General features: G+C 32.1%; 1 protein-coding gene across 1 annotated transcript; it reads right to left on the reverse strand.

Annotated features, from left to right (window-relative positions):
* Positions 1 to 21025: 21025 nt before the first annotated feature.
* On the reverse strand, positions 21026 to 23252 carry LOC131646013 (uncharacterized). The gene is made up of 3 exons (XM_058916191.1): positions 23034 to 23252; positions 22853 to 22934; positions 21026 to 21372 (listed from the first exon to the last, which is right to left on the reverse strand). Exons 1-3 carry the CDS (start codon positions 23157 to 23159, stop codon positions 21209 to 21211), a joined length of 372 nt encoding a protein of 123 aa, XP_058772174.1. The 5' UTR covers positions 23160 to 23252; the 3' UTR covers positions 21026 to 21208.
* Between the last annotated feature and the right edge of the window lie 330 nt (positions 23253 to 23582).

Raw genomic sequence — 23582 nt, forward strand, 5'->3', positions numbered from 1 at the left:
CTGTCACCCTACTTGGATGCTACGGTTGACATATTCCCCTTATCTTCCATCACATAATATTTTTTACTTCATTTTGTGTGAAAGTCACACGCTTCGGTTTGTCTCCATATCTCAAACTTTCCACTTATTTATTCCCTCAATTTTCTAAATAAAATTAGACCATCTCAAAACAGTATGCTCCATCGCACCATCTTTTGAACTTACTAAGTAAGCATATCTAGAACTAAGAAAAGATACCGGCTTAAAGAGGGCCTTAGTGTAACCATACTAGCTAGTATCACACGAGCAATTAAATCATATACTAAACAAAAACACACACAAAAGATAAATGCGAAAAGCATACTAATATTTTATCAACATCAATCCAGCATAAAATGATCATAGAAATAGAATTTATGAGCACTAAACAATGGAGCCATTCTTATCACTTCAATGACCCAAATCATATAAAATATATAACAAATTGGTATAAATTTTAATTTTAAGCATATCCAAAAAAAGGTTTAGATGATGCTCTCTCATAATAAAATACTACATTCTGCAACAGGTATTAGAGAAATCCCCAAAGGACTTAGTACTACTCGTGTTGATACTGAGAACAATGCCTCCTCTAACATATTTTCTGAGAGCTTGACTTGATCCTTTTCGGTTTAAGGTTTACCAGCATAGTCATTCAAATCCTCAATATCCTTCATGATCAACACTATAATAATATCGTGAATACTGTTTGTTGTCGGCCTTAATCAAGGAGAACCCCATATTCTCTTTGAGAACTCATAATTTCTATGATATTTGCAATTCTTGCTTAATTTTGTTTTACTCTACTTGGTCAAATAAGTAAATAAATACATCACTTGGGTCTTCTCAAATACTTGTAACTTGAACAAAATTTACTTTAATATCAGTAACATGACTGCTTCCCTTTAAAAAAACCATATTTGAATAACATATTGAACTTAGAGCTCCTGACCTAGGGGGACCTGCTGTGTTTTCATTTGCAAAATGTATGAACTAGGAAATTATATTGATTCCTTTAGTAATTTGGGATCAATGTTGTTCAACTTAAGTTGACGATCATTCAATAAATGTTCACAAAGAGCCTTCACCTCTTTTTTCTTTGTTGTTACTCTTTAAACACTCATGTTTGTATACAAAAAAAGTTCCCAATGTATAAAGAAAAAAAGAAAAAATAACTAAGGCATATAGCATAATAAGACATGCAGTAAGAGAGATATTAAATTGAGGTAAAAAGAAAAAATAATTAAAGCATATAACATAGTATACACACAGAATGACAAACAACAAGTTCATAGAAAAGATAGACTGCCAATATTGTAAATATAACAGAAAATAGGCAGAAAAGCTTACGCTGACAGTAATATAAGAGGCTGGAATAAGGCCAATCAATGTTTCGAAATCCAAGGAATCCCCAACTATAATTCAACAAAGAAAACTCCAAATCAAAGTCAAATTCAATTGGAATTCCAGGTTGGAAGAAAACCAACATAAACAGTAGTAACAAAATATTCCGATCCAAGAAACTTATCACACCCGAAAATTGAACGACAATTAAAACCCTTGTTCGGAAAATGCCGATCAATGATTGAAATCGTCAGAAAAACCGAAACTGATCGGAGAAGAAAACAACTGAGAGAGAGAAATGAGAATTTGGGATTACGAATTTGGTGCCGCTTTATAAAACGCAAATTATCAAACCATGGAAATTGGACATGGTGTACTTTCTCTTTGCTTCTAACCGTGACCGCTAGAAAAAATTGAAACCGCAATTGAGAAATATGGAGATAGAGATACTTGCAGAGGCGGAAAAAAATAAGTTATGCGAAGATTAAGAATCACTTTAAGTGGCGGCGAGGCTATGTGCGAAGTGGCGCTTCAAGTGGCTACGACGGCGGCGAGGCTACGTGTGAAGTGGGTTTTGACGAGGCGAAGGTTATGTGCGATTTCAATGAAAATAAAATAGAAAATTTTGTTCAATGAAGTAATGAATAACAGGGTAAAGAAGATGGAACAAACATGAAGGCTAATTTGAAAAAAAATAGAATACTTTCTCTTTGTTTTTAAGTGTGACCGCCTAGAAAAAATTGAAACTGTGATTGACAAATACGGAGAGATCCTGAAATGATTAACAATGGCATGCATAATGTATATTAGAACGTGATAAAATTGCAATTTAACGAAACAAAAATGTTACGAAAATTAATAATACTTTAACACTGTGAAAAAAATCAGCTACAACTAATTTTACATGTTCTCAAGTTTATCATAATAGATCTTGAGCATTCCTTCAATCCTGTGGTTATTTTTAGAGGTTTCATTGGCGAGAGATTTAATTGAGCCCTCACCTAAGTCTGATTGTTCAAAAATCTTTTAAACCTAATAATTTAATTTATTAATTTATTTTATATTTAATTATGATGACTTAATTAAAAATAATATTGATCTTCCCAACTTGTTAATATATTATTATAAAATAAATTTTAACAATATTTATGTCTATAATAAAAGAAAAACAATAGACGAATCTACAAATAATAATTTGAAATATTTCATCATAAAAATTAATGATAAATGAGATGGTCATATGATAAATTTATAAATATTTAATTATGACCTGTCTGAAATTTATAATAAAAATTGTAAGGATTTAGAAAAATAAATTTTTATTGAAACGAAACTATATATTAAGAAAAAAAATTGATTATTAAAAAGAAATTTTATAGGACTTGTGTGTTTCACTTTTAAAAAATGTTTTTTTTTTTTGCATTTATAAAAATGAATTTTATAAAATTATTTTTTAAAATATTATAAGTTTTTTTTATTTAATTGAAAGATTATTTTGACATCGTATATTATAAACACATATTATTGAAAATCAAATCATAAATCGACAATGGTTTTATACTAACAGTGTATTCCAATTAATTTTATTATTTTAAATAATTTAATTTAATTAATTCAGTATCAGATTCAATTTTGGTACTCATTAAGTAGCATTTAGAATTTTTGGAATCTATTGAGGAGCATTAGATACCTAAATTTTTTTAATAAAAAAAAAACTAATTTCATCTTTTTTTTTAAAAGAACAAATATATATTAAGTTTTATAAAAAAATTATAAATAACGACGGTTTTAAAAAGCTATATATATATAGGATGTTGTAAACCCTAAATTTCTCTACTCCACTACTGGCTTTCAATTTCAGCAAAGCCAATTCACTGTCTCAACTACTCAATTGTAAGCGAGTCTGATCAATTCTTTCATATGCTTTTCTTGAATTTGCAGTTGAATATATAATTAATGTTGTAAACTTGTAATAATACTATACTATTTTTCTTGAATTTGTAGTTCAATTATGACTCAACCCAACAAGATGACCAATTGTACTGAGTTTAATTTGACTTCAGTCCCACGACTTAAGTTTGATGACCACTTTTACGATATGTATGAGAATCTTGATGACCCTGCCTCAGAGTTTTCCAGAATTATCACCGAAATTCTTTTCCTCCATAACGGGCTGATACTTGAGTTTATTCTTCAACTCCCTTGGCTTTCCAAGCATAAAATCACATCTGAATATCTTAATAACTGGATTTTGTCTTTGTCAAGAAAAGGCGTTCAACATATTGAGCTAGTGAACGATGAGACGGATCTTGTTCAAACTCCGTCTCATCTCTTCTCTTGTCAGGGATTAACTTACTTTCAACTGTACAGATTTAACTTGTCAATGTTAGAAAATCAATTTAGACCGAATAGAATCGAGGCTAGAATCATGTACGGAACACTTTCTTTATAGTATTTCAAGCACTCCCAATTTGTCTTAGAGTTTCTACGCAGGAATACCCAGGATAATTCAGCCTTCTCGAGTTTGCGCAAGACCGGCGAAAACTCGAATGTAGCGAAGAGTGCTCTGGAATTATTCTAGAGAATTTGAATATTTGTGTTATTAATTCTGAATCCGAAATTATGCTTTTATAGGCCATGCTGATATTGTTTCACAAGGTAGCGACCCTTGGTGAAATAATTTCTTTTCCAAGAGTTATGACTTTTGGCCCATAGCATGGTTCACCAACGGTTGCAACATTTCATGAAGAGTTGCCAACTTTCAAATTCAAAATACAAATCCACTAGCATATTTTCCTTGTCATTTTGGAACACACCCATATTATTAATTATAATTAATAATTTACAACAATCCCCCACTTGTTCTAATAATGACAAGTCTAATTCCAGAATATAGAAAGCACAAGAGTGTTAATACAGTTAGGTATCTTTCGATTTGAACTTAACCTTAGTAAAGACAACGCAAAGCCTAATCGGAACGTTAGGTAGCTATGCTTTGAACCGTTATCCCATGTGATCAGACCGGCGCTACTATACACACATTCTTTAAAGGTTCTTCGCCTACATATCTCGCCTAGCACTATTTATGGCCATGTGCTTTTCCTGTTTTCATGAATTTTTCATGAGAGAAACTCCAACTCTCACTTTAAGACGGCACCATCTTGAAATTCATATAGGTGAAGTTCAGTTTGTATCTATTTCTTGAGATACATATCCTCCTCGATATAGAACTTCATTAAGAGTTTCTAAAAACTCAACCCTCAATTATGTAATAGTCAACATTGTCACAAAATGTTGCACCATCTTCCAAATCAACGACTTGTTGTTACCCATTGAATCTTAGGTTAAGATGTATTAACTTCAGATTGGGTTGCTATCATTGTTGGAACACTTATTCAAGGAGTTTCAACCTCACACCTCTTGAGGTTGTCTTTACTAAACTACTGACCAGTGATTTAGTAAATGATTTATTCAAAATTATAGATCGATCGTATATATGTGAATGAGATGATTATATCTTTAATCAATTTTCTCACGAAAGAATGTCTAAGACCTCAGTGCCCAGACTTTTCATTTTACACATATCTGAATTCTCTTGATAAATTGGCTTGACTATCACATTGTGTTAACACCTTTGAGACATTGTCTTTAGCCAATGGAATTTCCAACAGAAGGTCCTTCAACCAATCAACTTCTTGACCAGTGTAAGCGAGATTCACATATAATGGTTCCATGGTCAAGAGAGTGATACATCTTTGTTTCTTGCTCTTCCAAGAAATCTCACCCCCAACTAGTGTAAATACCCACTTAGTTGTAAATATATGATCTCCAACACTCGATATCCAACTCATATTGGTATATCCTTCTAATATGACAGGAAACCCGATTTTGATTTTTTTTTTTAAATATAATCAAAATCCTTGTGATGTCCTTCGAATGCTCACCATTTGGATTGCTAGTAAATCTACTCATTTACTATTTGCAACTGCTATATCGCATATAGTACATTGCATTAGAAAACCAATTTCACTTGAGTATTCTAATATAGCCATGACTCTTCCATCATCATTTTGATACTAAGATCAAATTAAATATTCACTTTTTGAAATGTGACAGTTTGAACTTATCAAGAACTTTCTCAACAAAGTGCATTTGACTAAGTTACTATTTTCACATTACTTTGATACCCAAAAGAGTGTCAACAAGTCCAAGATCTTTTATCTTGAATGTGGAAGTTTTCTCAATATGTTTTTGACCCCCACTCATTCGCTTTACTTTGATCGAAAAGAGTATCCATTATTTCAAGATTTTTCATCTTGAATGTGGAAGCTAGAAACCTCTTTGTTTCTAAGATTCCATTCATCTCTTTGATAATGATCAACATGTAATCAACATAGAGACAAAGGAATATCACAATAGTCTTACACAACTTTGTGTACAAACACTTATCACAAGAATTAGACGAAGAAGATTTTTAGATAATCATGCGTGATGATGCAAGAAGGTTTTTAGATGAAGTGAGAGATAAAATTATGAGCAATTTAAAATAAATAGTATGAATTGCAATGAGTACCTTAGTTATGTTCACTTCTCTCAAATATTCTCTTGAACTTCTATGTTCAACCTTCTTGATCAAATACATCATTGATGTGCATGACACTTTTGATCCTTTTCTTCTTTGATAACCTTTGTCTTCATCAAAACTAAATATAAGATGTATTCTTCACAATCTCCCCCTTTTTGATGATGACAAACTCTTTGACTTCTTATTTTGATAAGATTGAAAATTCTCCCCCTAACTTGTGTGTTTCCCCTTTAGTTTGTATGTCTCCTCCTTAATCGGAGAATCTTCTAATTTCTCCATGTAAATCTCTTCATCGAGATCTCCATTTTAGGAATGTCATTTTGACATCCTTTTGATGAACTATAAGTTCATGCAAAAACTAATGCAATCAATACTCTAATTGTTGCCGTCCTTGCTACTAGTGCATATGTGTTTAAATAATTAACACCTTTCTTTTGCCTAAGACCCTTGGTTACTAATCAATCCTTGTAGATGTTTAATGTACCATCACTATGATACTTTCTTTTAAACATCCATTTGCATCCAATGGATCTTAATCTTTTAAGTAGATCGAGAAGTTCCAAGTATGGTTTGACATTATTGAATCTATTTCATCTTGGATATCATTATTCCAAAAATAGAGTCCTTTGAAGCTATTGCTTCCTTATAAGTCTTAGGATCGTCTTCCACTTGAAGAATAAGAACATTTCGAACTCTCATTATTTCCTTCTACACGAGAGAAATAAGTTGAGAAGTGATTTTGTTCGGTCCTAGATCCTTAGCCTTGTAGACTCTCTAGCTTATCCTTAGTTCGGGATATTCCAACAATCAGTGAAGAACTTTCGGTTTTCAACAATCCACGGAGAACCTTTCTCACGAGGTACTTCGAATTCCTTATCCTCCTTGACAAGGTTCTCAAAATTCAACATCTCAAGATTCAATAGTTATATTAAACTCCAAATTCAAAAGTCTATATAAGTCATAATCAATTTTCGGGTGATCTTTTTGCTTTATAATAATATATTTCATCGAATATAGACGATTCACATAGAATATTGATAATAATTCAATTGCATAAAAAATAACTAATCATCAATGAAAATTATTTTATGAAAGAGTAATCTAATAAATAATTTGTACCTTTCAGCATAAGTATGAATGTTTATCTCTCCATAGAATTACATCCACAAATTAATAAAAAAAAATTCATAATTTAAAATCATATAAATTTAATTGTGTACCTTTTATATAAAATTCTGCAACTTTACAATAAACTATTATATTCCAATAATATTCAGTTTATTTATCAAATGTTACGATGGTTCCGTGATAACGACAATGCTTCCCGAAACAAAAGGGTGAATGTTCGCATCTTGTCCCTATTTATTTTCATAATTCTTTTGGAAATCAAAACTAAATAGATTCTTGTATCAGGTATTACAATTGCTTTAAATCCTGAAAAGTTTCAATAATGATATATTGCAATTTGCAAGAGTTAGCGATGCAGAATATATTGAAAACAATTTTTTCATAGCCTACTAGCTATTATTATTTACGTGCATCATCATCAATCATTATCATCATTCTATAATAACAATTCATATAATATGTTTTCCTCTTTTAAATACTTGAAAAATATAATGAACTTAATAGTTCAAATATGCTCTTCACAGTCTATCATGACATCAATTAAACTTAAATCAACCAAACACATCATCTATATTCAATTAAATGAAAATTTAAATGTGAGAAAATGTGCCATTTAAAAATACTACTAAATTTGAAACATATTGAAAGTTACTTATCTGTTTTCGATCACCATAAAAGATTAATGAATCATTCTATAATGTTTGTGCAAAAAAGGTATATGGAAAGCAATGCACGATCCTTCAAGAAAATTTGGAGGAAGACGAGTAAAGTTTCTCCCATCGAGACGGTCTAATTTCGAAAGTTCTTGGTTCATCACCTTTATTCTTGAAGCGGAAGCCTCGGTTGCCATTATTGAAATACTATAAGATTGTTAGAAAATCAATTTAGACCGAATAGAATCGAGGCTAGAATCATGTACGGAACACTTTCTTTATAGTATTTCAAGCACTCCCAATTTGTCTTAGAGTTTCTACGCAGGAATACCCAGGATAATTCAGCCTTCTCGAGTTTGCGCAAGACCGGCGAAAACTCGAATGTAGCGAAGAGTGCTCTGGAATTATTCTAGAGAATTTGAATATTTGTGTTATTAATTCTGAATCCGAAATTATGCTTTTATAGGCCATGCTGATATTGTTTCACAAGGTAGCGACCCTTGGTGAAATAATTTCTTTTCCAAGAGTTATGACTTTTGGCCCATAGCATGGTTCACCAACGGTTGCAACATTTCATGAAGAGTTGCCAACTTTCAAATTCAAAATACAAATCCACTAGCATATTTTCCTTGTCATTTTGGAACACACCCATATTATTAATTATAATTAATAATTTACAACAGTCAATTCCACCTAGTTTCTCTGGCTTTAACACTTTGCTTCGCCTTCGCTTAGAATTTATGACATTTGAGTCGGGTGCACTTCAGAGTCTTCTTTCTGGCTGCCCATTACTCGAAGAGCTCGCCTTTTTGTACTGTTCTGGTTGGGAATGTATTGATCTTTCTTTTTCTTCTGCTCTAATTGATCTCACACTCTCACTTCCACAGAATTGCGCATTTGGTTTGAATAAAAGTTTGCCAATCATTCAGAGGCTTACTTTGGAATTAAAAATCAAGGTAGGTGGGTTATTTTGATTGAATGATCTATTCCAATGTTTCCAATATTTAACTCTAAAGTTGCTTTATTTCTACTTGACATATTGTTGTTGTTTTTTTTGCATAGACGCTGCTTCATGCATATAACTTTCCTTTATCACAGCTGATAACGAGCTTAAAATATCTCAATTTAGATGGTGTGAATTTGGATGAAAAAGAAGAACTTTTATACATTATTAGTGTGCTAAAAAGTGCTTCTAACCTCGTGGAACTTGAGATAGAGGTAATACCCTATGCTTTATAGCTAGGGCGGACTATTTATGTTACAGTTGGTGAGAAAAACTGAATCGAACCTAACCAAACCATAGTAAAAATTCACTCGAACTGAACCGAGTTGTTTCAATTTATTAAGAACAGAACTGAATCAAAATTATTGGTTTGGTATACCGTTTTGAAATTCCGAACTGAACCAAAATTATTAGTCTGGTATACCGTTTCGAAATTCCGAACCGTTCAAACTGTTAGACGACAATTTTTCCCGAACCGAACCGTTAAACTTTTTTTCAATTTAAAAAATAAATAAAATTAACTTGTTCTAAGCATTTTTTATTTTCAGTTTTGGTTCGGTTCGGGATCAGTTCGGTTTCAGTTACGGTTCAGTTCTAAAACTGTTTGTGCATAATGGTTTGATTCACTAACCAAACATACGTTTCAGTTATTTTGAACAACCCTATTTATAGCTAAGTTAGCTTATCTTTTTATTGTCATGTTTTGACTCTATTTATTATAATGTAGACTTCTGATAACAATGGTTATACGACACATGTTTCGGACCCTTCTGAAAAGTTAGAGTGCGGCATTTGTTGCCTTAGGCTATGTTTGGGAGTTTGGAGGGGAGGGGAGGGGAAGACTTCCAAAAATAAAATTTTAAAAAAATATAGAAAAATATTTGACATTTTTTAAAAAAATGATTTTGTTTAGAATGATAAAAGAGTCATTATCATTACTAAATTTTTAATTTTCAGAATACTATAACAACCTAAAAGATATTTGAAAAATTTATGTAAACCCTTCAAAACCCTCCAAAACCCTTCTTCAATACAATTTTTGGGTTCCCCATTTTATGGGGTTTTTGGTGTTATGAATAAACTCAAACCCTCCAAAACCCTCCTACCCAAAATCTTTTCATCCTTTTCACTCAATTCTTCTTATTTTTCAAAGCCCTCCCCTCCCTTCCCCTCCAAACTCCCAAACATAGCCTTAGTGAACTTCAGAAGGTGAACATCAGAGTTGGAATCAACAGTAAACACACATTGAGTTTGGCACGGTTCATTCTTGCAAATTCGTCGTCCTTAAAAACTCTAACTTTTGATGTTAGTTTTGGTATAAAACCAGATGCGCCTATGCTGTCAAGCATTTCACAAGACTTGTTACGGATGGAACGAGCATCGCAATGGGCACAAGTTGAATTCATTCATCAATAGATAGATATTCAATTGTGAAATGCACTTGATTTTAGCTTTCAATTATTGTCTTTGCTTTATTGTGTAACTTCAACATTGGTTTTATTTTTCAGAATATGATTTATATGTTGGGTTTTTGTTTAGCCTAATTGAGTAATAGGCTTATGGAATGGTTTAAAAGTTACAAGTTATATAGTATTTACCGTAAACTCCACCTATAAATAGAATCCCTAGTAACCAACTGCCGTGCTAGTGGAAATCCTCTCATGTACTCATTCTCAACTGTCAACTGTCAGCCTACATAATCTGTAAGTCTTTACAATCACAAGTAGCAACTCATTCTTTTCTTATCACTCCTAGGTTTTCATACCATACATGAAAGGATCTATAACTATGATTAGGGCATTCAATTTGTAGATTTTGGCAATTGAAAGCTTTAGATCATGGTTTTAAATTGCAGTTGCGGTTGTTGCGATTACGGTCATTGTGGCTGCTGCGACGTGAATTTTTTTGAGGTGTTTGAAGTATACTATTAAAAACACTTACTATTATTATCATTTTATATTGGGTTAAATATGTTTTTAGTCCTTATAAATATGCGACCCTGCATTTTTAGTCTCTATAAAATTTTTTTTCAATAAATGGTCCTTCTAAAATTTTTATGCATGCAGTTTCAGTCCCTACTATTTTCTAAAATTTTAAAAACTGTTTGATTATTCTTTAAGTTTTAAAATTTTGAATATTTTTTTTTATATATGTTTAGAATACTGTAAAATATTTATTTACTAAGTTTTATAATTTTTTAAAACGAGAAAAATTAAATATGAAATTTTTAAATTTCAAAAAATAATGATAAAAGTAATGAAAATCTCAACTTAGAAATTAAATTTTGAGTTTCTTTTTTTTCCAGGAACTTTTTAAAACATTATAAACATATCTGCAAAATAATCATTCTAAAATACACATTGGTTTGACAGTAGGGACTGAAACTAGGTGCATAATAATTTTATAAGGACCATTCATTGAAGGAAAATTTTTTAGGGACTAAAAATGCAGGGTCGCATATTTATAGGGACTAAAAACGTATTTAACCCTTTTATATTACATAGGAAGTAAATTGAGTTTTGGAGTTACAAAATTTTAAGTTTAGATGAAAATGCTTGAAGAAACATGGAAGAAATTGTTTGATGTGATTTCTATTGGCACGGATTTATGATTTTGATTCACACTACAATTACGGTCCGACGTGGTTGTCAAGCCTACCATATCAACAATTGTGGTTGCGGACTGCATGTTTGCTCACTTCTTGAATTGACTTATAGGAAATTCTTTTCAATTCATGAACTGATTGATTGGTGTAGCGAAATTAGTAAAGTAATAAATTACAATATCAACAATGTGAACTATTGTGTTCCTCCATCTAATTCTTTAGACAATTTGCTTATCTCAGCAAGATTTGATAAACTGATGATTTAATTTGAGTTTAGCTCTTCATTTTTTTAAGCATGAATCTTTATTTACTAAATAGATAGTTTGTTAATTTGTGTATTTGTATCACAGGATTTTCCCCATAAAAACGAACAAAATTCTGCGATGACATTTCAAGTAAATTTATGCTGACATTCTCTTTTTCTGTGGCCAAATATATGTGTTCACATGGTGATCGTTTGCAGTTGTTTTTTAACTGTGATCCTTCTAAACTGTTAGAAAAAATATGTGAAGAAAAAGTTAAGACCATCCTTCTTGACTGTTAGAAAAAATATGAGAAGAAAAAGTTAAGACCAAGTGATTGAAATTTGAAATTGTATTTCGGTAAATTGGTAAACTAACTAGGGGATCTCATTCCATAGCTAAATATGGGTGCATATGTTTAATGAACATTATTCTTTCTTTTTTTTTCATGCTATTTACTTTTTTTCTTGAATTTGTAGTTCACTTAGGACTCTTTTTGATAAATAGGGGAACTGTGGTGTTGACATTGATCGAGTCAATGACTTTTCAAGTAATGTTATTGATGGTATCCTAGATTTTTTTTTTTGAATTTGTAGGGACTCTTTAATAAAAAGGGCAATTGTGGTGATGACATTAATCGAGTCAATGATTTCCCAAGTAATGTCATTGATGGCATCCTAGAACACTTGAACATCTGAGACCTAGTTAGGATCAGTCTTCTATCTTAGAAGTGGAGGTATATATGGATTTCATTTCCCACGACTCGAGTTTGACAAAGACTTTATTGATTGGTATGACACCGAGGATTTTGAGGTCAGTGGTCATCTTATCTTAAGAATCAAAGTCAAACCTACCGAATGCCATCTTATCTTTTCTCTTGTCAAGAATTGACTGACATTCGAATTTTCAATTTTAAGTTTTTAGTTCTGCTTGATTTTGGTGGCTTTAAAAGTTTAATACACCTTTACTTATGTAATATATTTGTAAAAGACCCTAAGCAAGGACGCCCTCGTCCAGAAAGTCGTAGCGCCCAGGCGACATCCCATGAACCGCCCGGGGGGTCAACGATGTGTACAAACGTATTCAAGAAAGTCCCCCCTCACTCATAAAGAATAGGTGGTCAACATCTTCGTCCGACTAAGAGGGGGAAGTTATCGCCATATCAGGTTATTCCAACCCTATGACCAAGAGGCCTTTGTAAATACCTTTCCCCTAAGGGAGAAAGATAAATCATTACACCCTGAGTACTAACTTATTCTATCCATCAAAATAGCCTTTCACCGCAACATCACCATACAGGGTTTCTCACCATCGTGGGCTAACCTAACCCTCAAAATTGTAATAAACCTACTAAGGACTTTGAGTTTCCCTGCCTGTGCAGGGAGAACACACACTTGTACATTTTGACAAATACAATAGTGCCCACTGTGGGGCCCTAGTAAAACTAAGGGATTAAGATTATCTGAGACCCATGCCTAAGAAACTAGAAGTTTCCTCGGGTGGGACCCAATATATAACTCTTGACCAAGAGGTGTGACTGATTTCTATCCTAAAAGACTTAGATTATGCCCTTTGTGAGATCTTAATAGAAGTCCCACCCGAAGAGGTCCAACACCTCGCTTGAGGGACTTATAGTCTCGTCAGCTATGCTCCACATAACTTTGTGTAAGGAACTAAGATTTCCCTTTACCATGTTATCTTAACTCCCCACCAGTGAAACTTGGAGTTTCCTCGAGCGGGACCAAACATATAAATTTCGTCCATGAGTCGTGACTAAAGTCTAGCCTAAGAGACATAATTTAAGTTTTATGTGAGGGTTTCATAGAAGTCCTTCCCGAGAGGTCCAATGCCTCACCTAAGGGACTTAAAGTGTCATACGCAAGGATCCACATGACTTTGCCTGAGGGGCTAAGAAATCCCATTTGTAGTTTATCTTAACTCCGTGCGTGAGAGATAGAGTTTCTGCGGGTAGGACCCAACATATAAATCTCGCCCAATAGGCAGGACCAAAGTCTAACCCAAGAGACTTAGTTTAAGTCTTGTCCGAGGGCTTGATAGAAGTCCTGCCCAAGTGGTTCAACACCTCGCCTGAGGGACTTATAGTCTCATCATCAAGATTCCACATAACTTAGTTAGAGTGACTAAGATTTCCCATTAATAGGCTATCTAAACTCCCAGCCTGGGATATTGGACTTTCCTCGGGAAGGAACCAACCTATAACTCTCGCCAAGGAGGTGCGAGTAAAGTCTAGCCTAAGAGACTTAGTTTCAGTCTTATTTGTGGGCTTGATAGAAGTTTGGCCCGAGGATGTCTATAACACCCCTTTTCTAACCCCAAATTATAACATACAATTCACAGAGTAAGCATGCATAAAGGAAAAAAGGCGCTACATGTTGATTTCCACAAAATGAAAATTCCAAACAACATATAAACATTCATAATATGAAAAGATCATATTGTAACACAATAATGTAATTCTCATGCTTCCATACATTATGCATAAACGCATGCGGAAAACAAAAGAATTGCTATCACATAAATTCAATGAATATGTCCCATACCATATTCATTTACCAATTCAAAACAACATTAACATCCATGCTACTTGAATTCACAAATCTAGGCTACAAGGCCTTTAAAACAACATATCCAAATGTTAACACATACATCCAAAATATTCAACAAAACATAAAGATAGCAATGTTCAAAACATAAGCATAAGTCAACGAAATTCCTCCCAAGTTTTACATGGCCAGAGCATATGACTCGCTACCTAATCAAATAACAAGACTCGGAGCTCTTCGGCTAAGCCAAGAACAAGCAATTACTCGTCTGAACCTGCACGTTACCAACAAAGGGCAACATTCAAACAAAAGGGTGAGAATTCAAATTATTATAGAAAACATAATAACGGGAAATGCAACATAAACAAGCATACATTTCACAATTTATCACACTTCTCAAACTAGGCAATTTATATACCATATATCAATCTTCACACAAAGCAATCACATAGATACAAAACAATCACATAGCACACAATGTGACTCGGATGTATCAAATGTGACTCTATGCATGTGGTACCATATGAACCCAATGTTTCACCGCTTTGCAATTCATTATCTCGAATCTAAGCCACGCTTCCGATCCGGACAAGATCAAAGCTAAGATTGTGAACCCAAAGTTTCACCGCCTATCTTTCAAAGCCACAAATGTGAACCCAAGATTTCACCGCCTATATTTCAAAGCCAACCAATCGTGAACCCAAAGTTTCACCGCCTATCTTTCAAAGCCAACCATGAATGCATGTACAATTATCTCAATACATATGCAATTAAGATTATCCAAACAAATCTTAACATACCGCATACCACAATAATTCACACATTGAATTATCTATCAATTGTACAAGATTCATATACCAAATAAAAATTACAACAAAACGCAACCACCGTCATATATTCAATCACAAACATGAATATATCTCCACATATCATGCCAACACTTGTTATTCACCACATACCAAAATATATCGCACACAAAGACAATTACATGTTATTTCACATAATAAAATCATAATTAATCAATAAAGTGCTAATCAATCTATCCTATCATATAGAACATCACAATAGCTTACTAACGCTTCGAACGATGCATAAAACGGAGTTACGGGTCAAAAGTTATGAACATTTGAAATTTTCTCAAACATGACACATTCGCCCGACGCACACATTGGCTCGCCCGTCACTCTGTGGAAGAAACTTGCCACCCTCTCGCCCGCTACGCTCACCCGGCGAAGGCATGTAGGCGCTCACTCGCCCGACGAAGAAACTCGCTCGCCCGACGCTCTGCACCAGAAACAGAAAAATGCTGATGCGTTTTCAGCATTCCAACACCAAACCCAATCCGGTTTTAACACAATAAAACTCATTCCAACAACAAATTATCACATATTACGGGTTCCTATTCATGTTTCTAGTTATGGGTCATCCATACAACACATTGAACATGGACAAATCAAAAAATCACATTGATTTCTCATAAACCCTAACATTTAACATTTCATGAAATTGAAAGATGAAAAGATTGCACAACAAACACATTACCCAATCATGTAACCTATATTAACTTGGATTCTAACCCTTAACTCTATTCAAAACTCCTCCAATCTTTAAGAAATCTCACAAATCCTGTTCTCTCTTCTACTCTCTTATATTCCTCTTGCCAAAGTTATGAGAAATGAAATGGCCTAACTCTTACTATTTCTTTTCTCTAATTTGGGCTTAACTCAAATATTACCCAACCTCATTTAACTAATTAGGCCCAATAACATATTATCTCATTAATAGCTCTATTAACTCAAATAGAACAAATACACATATAATTAAATATTCAAATAATCATTATACCACATAATAATTAATTAGAAACAAATAATAATAAAAACACCAATTAACTAATTAATAAAATAGCTAATAAAATTGGGATGTTACAAGGTCCAATGCCTTGCCTAAGAGACGCATAGTTTCATCTTCCAGGATCCATATAACTTTTCTTGGGGGATTAAGATTTTGCTTTAACATGTTATCTAAACTCCATGGCCGAGAAACTTGGAGTTTCCTCAGGCGAGAGCGAACATATAACTCTCACCCATGAGGCGCAACTAAAGTCTTGCCTAAGAGACTTAAATTAAGTCTTGTCTAAGGGCTTGAGAGAAGTTTCTCCTAAGAGGACCAACACCTCACTTGAGGGGATTATAGTCTCATCAGCCAGGCTCGATATAACTTTTCCAGATGGACTAAGATTTTCCATTAACATATTATCTAAACCCCCGCCTGAGAGATTAGAGTTTTCTTAGGCGATACCCATTATATAAATCTCAACCATGAGTGCGAATGAAGTATAGCCTAAGGGATTTAGTTTAATTCTTGTTTGAGGGCTTGGTTGAAGGTCAGCCCGAAGAAGTCGAATGCCTCGCATGAGGGACTTATAGTCTCATTATCCAGGCTACATATAAATTTTTCCTCATGGACTAATATTTACCTTTAACATATTTTCCAAAATCCATGCCAAAGAGATTTGGAGTTTCCTCAAGAGAGACCCAACATATAAATCTTGCCTAGGAGCCGCGACGAAAGTCTAGCCTAAAAGACATAATTTAAGTCTTGTTCGAGGGGATGAAGTAGTAGGAGGTGGAGAAGTGGTCATATTTGGGAGAGACACCTCACTAGATTGTGGCAAAGAATAATATATAGATGAATGAGCCACCTCACATATAGTTATCTTCGTGTGGCGGGCCTCACCCTTACCTTTATCAAGCCGAGGTGGCATTTTGTCTATTTTGAAAGAAGAACATAAAAAATAATAATAAATCAACATAATATATTAAAATGGGTAGTACATTAAATCGAGAAATATATTAACACACAATATATTAAGTAAAATTACAAAACTTTTCAAATTGTGTATCCTCATAATCTTCAATGTCTTCGTCTGATATTATATTGCATTTGGATCCAAACTCTCCATGCTCTTCATTGATATTACTCCCTCCGGTCTCAAATATAAGCAACAATTTTTTCATGGTCTTAAATATAAGAAAAATTTATCTATAATTATTACATTCATTGTCACTATTTCAAATATACCCCTATTATTTTTCACATTTCCATGTTTTTAACGATTTCTGAAGCAAAAAATAGGGGTAACATTAGAAAAAAGTGTAAGACTTAAATGCGTTTATACATCTTTCTTAAAGTATAAGATTTTTTGTAAAATTGTTTATAAATAAGACCGGAGGGAGTATTTTCTAACAACAAGATAGACACGTCAACTTACTAACCCTCAATCATTGTATCATACAAACTTGTAATTTGTTCAACTTAAATCAAATATGTGAAATTTCATCATCTTGGAAAGCAACATCTTCAAATAGATCGTCAATTTTAATATGACCAAATGGTTTTGATTTGATTACAACACACCATCCTTGTTTACGTAGCTGAATTAAAGGATAAGGTACATAATAAACTTGCTTTACAATATGTGCCATTATGAAAAATTCATACTATTTATTCATTTGGTCAATTCGAATCTCAATAGTGATAAATTTTTCTTATCTATTTTTATGCCTCTGGAAGATGGATTATGCCAGTCACAATAAAACAAAAAATTTTTTGAGTCCAAATAGTTGTATACCACCTCTTAAAACAACAATTTGTGTAAATAATGGAAAAACTCAGAGAGAGAAACAACAGAAAGAAAATAAAGCAATAAAGTAAATGGCATACATTAAGTAGATAAGGTTAGAGAGATGGCACCAATATTTATATAGGTTCGATCTAATGTTGGCCTAGTCAAGGCTCCAAAATATTTTCTCAACATGAGTCATCACATGACTTACATGTCTCAACACATGTGTTAAATTTTTTGAAACTTTGCATTCTTTCCTAAACCTTTAGTTTTATTTTTGCCACAAACATGCACACATATAAATACCTCATACATGCATTCACAAATTGCTCTAGTCGATGAAACTATAAACACATTCAAATATTGCTCTTCCTCTTCAACCTTCCATATATGCATTCACATAAATAAACTACACATAATCATATTTTGATTGGGTGCCATCTAGACTAGGTTGATAACGTCCAATTTAGGTCGGTCTACCAGTGTATTGGGTTGATAATTTCTGACTGACAACATAAATATATCAAAACTGAAATAAATTATAGAATGATAAATAACACAAGTAATTGTTTACCCAGTTCAGTGCAACACACCTAATCTAGGGGCTACCAAGCCAATAAAGAAATCCACTATAATAGTATTAGTTAAAAGCCTAAACAGTCTCAGTTTACAACTTTTCTCCTAATCACTACCCCGTGCAACTTCTACCTAGAAATCACCATCTAGACATGAGAAATTCTATCTCACTCCCAATCACCGCAGTGATAAATTCAATCACAAACCTTGTGACCAGAAGAACCAAATAAAAAGATTACACTTTCAAATAAACAATACTTGGTCTTGCTTAAAAGCTCCAACCAATAACAATACTCAACTCTTTTGCTTAAAATCTTCAAGAGTAAGAACAATCAATCTACCTTAATGTATCAGAAGATACATGAGTGACACATAGACAAAAACACACGAAGAACTTGAACTCCTCTCAAAACCTAAACCCTTATTGCACTTACGATTTCTATTTGTGAATGCTTGCTATACTAGGTTTAACAAGTCCTTATTTATATACTCTTGCAGTATGGGCTTGAACTTCTGAATAAAATCCAATCTTCTCCTTTTTTCAACCAGCTGCAAGATCTTCACAGATAATAGGAACAAATCAAATCAAATCATAGTTTCCAAAAAAGTTTCAATGGTCCTTTTTCTGAAAGCAAATCAAATATGTATTTGTCCTAAAAACTCCTTGATTGGTTGCGCCTGTATGATTGTCTGAATCTTCCAGAATCTCATATTTTTCAATCAAATCTTCAAGGATTAAAATCAATGTGAACTGTCATGATGTTTTGGTATAACATGTCACAACATCTAGCAAAACATCTGTAAAAAACTCATGATAGCAGAACTTATCATGACAGTTGGTCAAGATGTTACAATATCTTGCTCAACATCAGTTAAGAATCATGTTTTAGAAAAATTAATGCCAACCAGAAAACCATGGAACTAACAAGAATCTTTGGGGGCTTCATTGAAAAAACTATGAGGGTTTATCCTTCAAGATCATGGTGCTGATTTGGGGGCTTTTGACAAGATTTTTGCAATATGGATTCAATCTAGTGAAAGCTTTGAAGAACGAGAGGTTCTTGCAAAGGAGTAGCGTGAGACGGTGAATCGATTGGAAATCTTAGGTGACAACAATTCACAATTTGGAATCAATAGAGTGAAAATTTTGAAGAATGGTGGTTTCTTGCAAGGAGTAGTGTGAGACGGTGAATCATATTGGTATTGTTGGGTGACTTGATCAAACACAGATAAAGGGAAGATAAGTGCTAGGATCAATATCAAATATATGATGTGTAGGGTTGTATTACTACATTTCTCTTGTAAATGACCTTTTGCAAAGATTGATTTCTCAATTCCAATTGGAATTGGGGGGCAGACGTAGCCATAGCGAGGACAATAATAACATACCACAGAGAAGAGTTTTTAGATTAATGGTGAGAGAGTTTTTTCGTTCGCTATGACTCCTTGAAAAAGAAGTGTTGTTTCGTTGGCTGGAGAAGTAATGTTCTTTTGTTAGAGCTCGAAAATTGATTTAGGTAGACACTTAGGGAATTAAAAAAGATAAAGAGTATTTATCTCGGTTAATCTAAAAAATCGAGGTAATATAGACAACGTAAAATCTATAAAAAATAAAGGCGCATTTTGGTTGCAATAAGAATAAAAAATTAGGGAGTTTTTATCTCGGTTTTACAGAAAACCGAGGTAACATATCCGTCGTAAAATCTAAAAAATAAAGACGCCTTTTTGGTTTCATATAAAATATTGAATAGCAGGAGCTGAGAATCGAACCTCAAACCCTGAGCATATATTTATGTCAGTTTTATTTAAATCTGAGGTAACAAATTTACTATTATTATTTAAATAAAACAAGGTGCTTCGGTCACATGTACCCGCGATTTTTTATTGTACGTGGTGAAATCTTCGTCATAAAAAGCGTTATTTGTTTGATGGTCATTACGATTTCCACCACTGTTGAAACCTTTTACAGTTTTTTTATAATGCATCTTACTTTATTTCTTGCATTTTACTATCAAGATTTCGCCTACGGTGAAATCCTTACTTTTTTTTACATACATTCATATCAATTTTAGAAAACTGTAAGCACTATATCCTAGGATTCACTAGTCGATCCTGCAAGCAAACTTTTATAAGAGATTAACAGTTGTTTACCAAATTTCACAGCAAACACCACCCCTACCAGCCTAGGGGTGCCACACATCTGTACTTTATTTTAGCAAGTAAGCCAACATTTTTTAAACGTCCACGATTCATCCCCCATCTTGTGTATGGCATCACATGTCCATTATAAACTTCAATGTGATATTTTTATCTCTCTTTTACTTTTTCGTACTTTATTTTTTTTCTGCCTAATCTCTTCTTCTTTCCATTTCTTAAAATAAATCGACCTTAAAATTAATTGTTTAGAAAAAAAAATTAAAAACCTAACAAGACAACTCACATTTTCTTGTGATTCAGGTTACTTGGTCAACAAGTGACAGTAAGGTCAAATTGTTTTAAAACTAAGCGTCTTAAAAGGTAAATGGATGACTTCAAACTCTTCTCAAATGTAGAAGTCATCCCATGAATAGACTTTCACCGTTTAATGGTGAAAAGTATACCATATGAAAAGAAATAATAATTTTTTTTAAAAGTAAAAATTATCAAGAAACTCGTAATATGTAAGAAAAGTTTGCATTCACAAATTTTTTTTTTCACAAACACAAGGTTTCCTTTTTCAGTCAGGTAACAGTAATACATATCTCATTCAAACTTTCTAAGAATTTATGATGTGTTGGGACAATTAGCAGCCTATAATATACAAAATATGGCTTAGGGGAACTATAACCACCAAGAGAATGTGAAGTTTCTCTTTTTTGTTTATTATGGTGGTTCATCTTGCACCTCACCTTCAAATTCTTGAACTTCCAGGATTTCAACCCTACGGTTCAATTTCTTCTTTATCTTTATTGCAACATCTGCTGGTACAAATCTCCCACATACACACACTCTGCGTTGCTGCTTCTCTATCAAATGGGTTTCGATAACTTCAATATCAAATGAGAAAAGGGATGTTAATAACTTGTAAATAATTATCAAGTTTTAGTTATGAGTTTCATTTTCATACATATTAAGATTAAACTATTTATAAATGTAAACTATGGATCCCTATTATAAATAAAAATAATTAATTTTAAATGAAATATTCTTTTTTTGGTCAAGAATTTTAATTGAAAAAATCTATTAATTATAAAATATAATTGAATTTTATGATAAATAAAATTCATATTTATTGAATTGTCCTCAATTCAACTACCTGTATTAATTATTTTAAAATTAAATATGTTTATTGACACAGTTTACTTTATTATTTTTAGTATATTTTGATAAAATATTTCTTTATTCTGTATTTTTAATAATTAAAAAATTTATATTTTATTTAAAATGGTAAGGTCCACCCTAGAACAACTTTTAAAGGTTTATATTAGATTGATTGACTCAGGAAATAATATTAAATACTTTTCAAAATATTTAATTTTTATTTATAATTATCCAAATTTATAATATTTTCTAGAAATATATCACTTTTGTTTTGATTTTTACAACCTTGACTAATATTAAAATTTATTATTGTAATATGAATTAAATACTCTATATTATAAAAATAATTTGAATATAAATCAATTTTACAAGAAATGGAACCGAATAAAAATGATTAAAATAAAGTAAAATAAATTTACAAAAATTATAATTAAATAATTAAAATAAAATTGCAAATATTTATTGTACTTAATACATATATTGTCAAATCATTGAGAAAGACAATTTTTTTTTGTAAGCGAAAGGCAATTAAACGTGAAAATATATTAGATAGAGATATTTTGTTGTTAAGTCTGAATATATTTTACTAAACTTACCAAAAAAACATATGTTCTGTTGAAAGAATTACAAGAATTACAGTTTAAATCTGACTTATAATTTACCATGAGTTTATTTTTTGACTTGAACCTGACCTTTTTGAAATTTTAATGGATCTTTTAGGTTTTAAAAGCTTAATTAATAAATTAAAAGATTAATGAGACTAAAAATTTCTTTGCATTGATTTATCTGATTTTACTTAATAATTTAAGTTTTACGAGATAAATTCATTGGAATAACTTATGAAATCGTGTATGAAGTATTTAAAATCTATTTTTTAAACTTCTTCAAGATTACTAAATTTATTTTTGTATTTTAATTAAATAAATAAATAATAATACTAAAATTATTCATATTTATTTAAATACGTACGTTGTTGGTCTGATATATTTAAAATCTATTTTTATAGCTTATAATTTTGTCTTTTTAGCTAAAAAAATTTATAAAAAATTTAAATCTTTTTTTTATTTAAAAAAAATCTGATTTGACTTAAATATGTGTAGTTTAAACTATAGTGTTTTCCCATTGAAAGTACATACAAATTGTTTGCTTATTTGTTTTTCATAAATAGCATTTTATTAGCAGCAGTTTATTAGACTCATTGTTTACCTTTCATCCTCAGAATGATTCTCCTTAATTTTCTGCAACAAGCATTGCAGTCAACATTGATTCTCATGATCATACAACAATACTGCAATCGTAAAAAAAGGAACCAATATTAAAACCTATCAGCAAATGAAACGATTTTCTATTTGGAAAGAAAATGGGAGTAGAAAATAATTAAACTTGCCTTTTCGGAGATGGGGTTGGATTGAACGGAACCCAGGATTGGATCTATTTTGGATAATAGCCAAAAGGCAAAATGAAAAGGAAAATGACTTTGTGGGGATTTGAGAATATGAATGTTGATGATCATGATTGGATCAACATCAACATGTATTTATAATTTTGTATTGCAAAACAAAATGTTATAATATCTATGTTTTGGAATCTGATTCTGCTTGGAGTTGGACTAGGCTAAGAGGTGATTTACCTCACCTTAAAGCTTCATTTATTTGAAAACAACATGGCTAGGGGAAGCATCTCTTCAAGTACATGATGTCCATTACCTAAAGCAACACTAGAAAGTCTCTTTTCTAATTTTATATACATGGCTTGTGTCATCATAACTATTGTTGTATTGTTGATATATGTATTGTTCTATTGTTGCATTTTTCTAGCATAAAACTATATACTCAATGGTTGTATATAAATAAAATTTTATACTATTTTGGCAGGGCTATGGCCAACCCCGTCTTAACTTAACATGGCTCCGCCACTATTGTGCTTTCCATAGTTA

Source organism: Vicia villosa, linkage group LG2 (assembly GCF_029867415.1).
Source record: "Vicia villosa cultivar HV-30 ecotype Madison, WI linkage group LG2, Vvil1.0, whole genome shotgun sequence".
Lineage (NCBI taxonomy): Eukaryota > Viridiplantae > Streptophyta > Magnoliopsida > Fabales > Fabaceae > Vicia > Vicia villosa.

What these genes read in the sequence shown, in the direction of transcription:
- LOC131646013 (XM_058916191.1), bottom strand. Translation starts at nt 23,159, where the DNA reads ATGATCATCAACATTCATATTCTCAAATCCCCACAAAGTCATTTTCCT. An exon ending in CCAACCCCATCTCCGAAAAG is followed by an intron (nt 22,935 to 23,033) that starts GCAAGTTTAATT and finishes TTACGATTGCAG; the next exon opens with TATTGTTGTATGATCATGAG. An exon ending in AATCATTCTGAGGATGAAAG is followed by an intron (nt 21,373 to 22,852) that starts GTAAACAATGAG and finishes TTGATATTGAAG; the next exon opens with TTATCGAAACCCATTTGATA.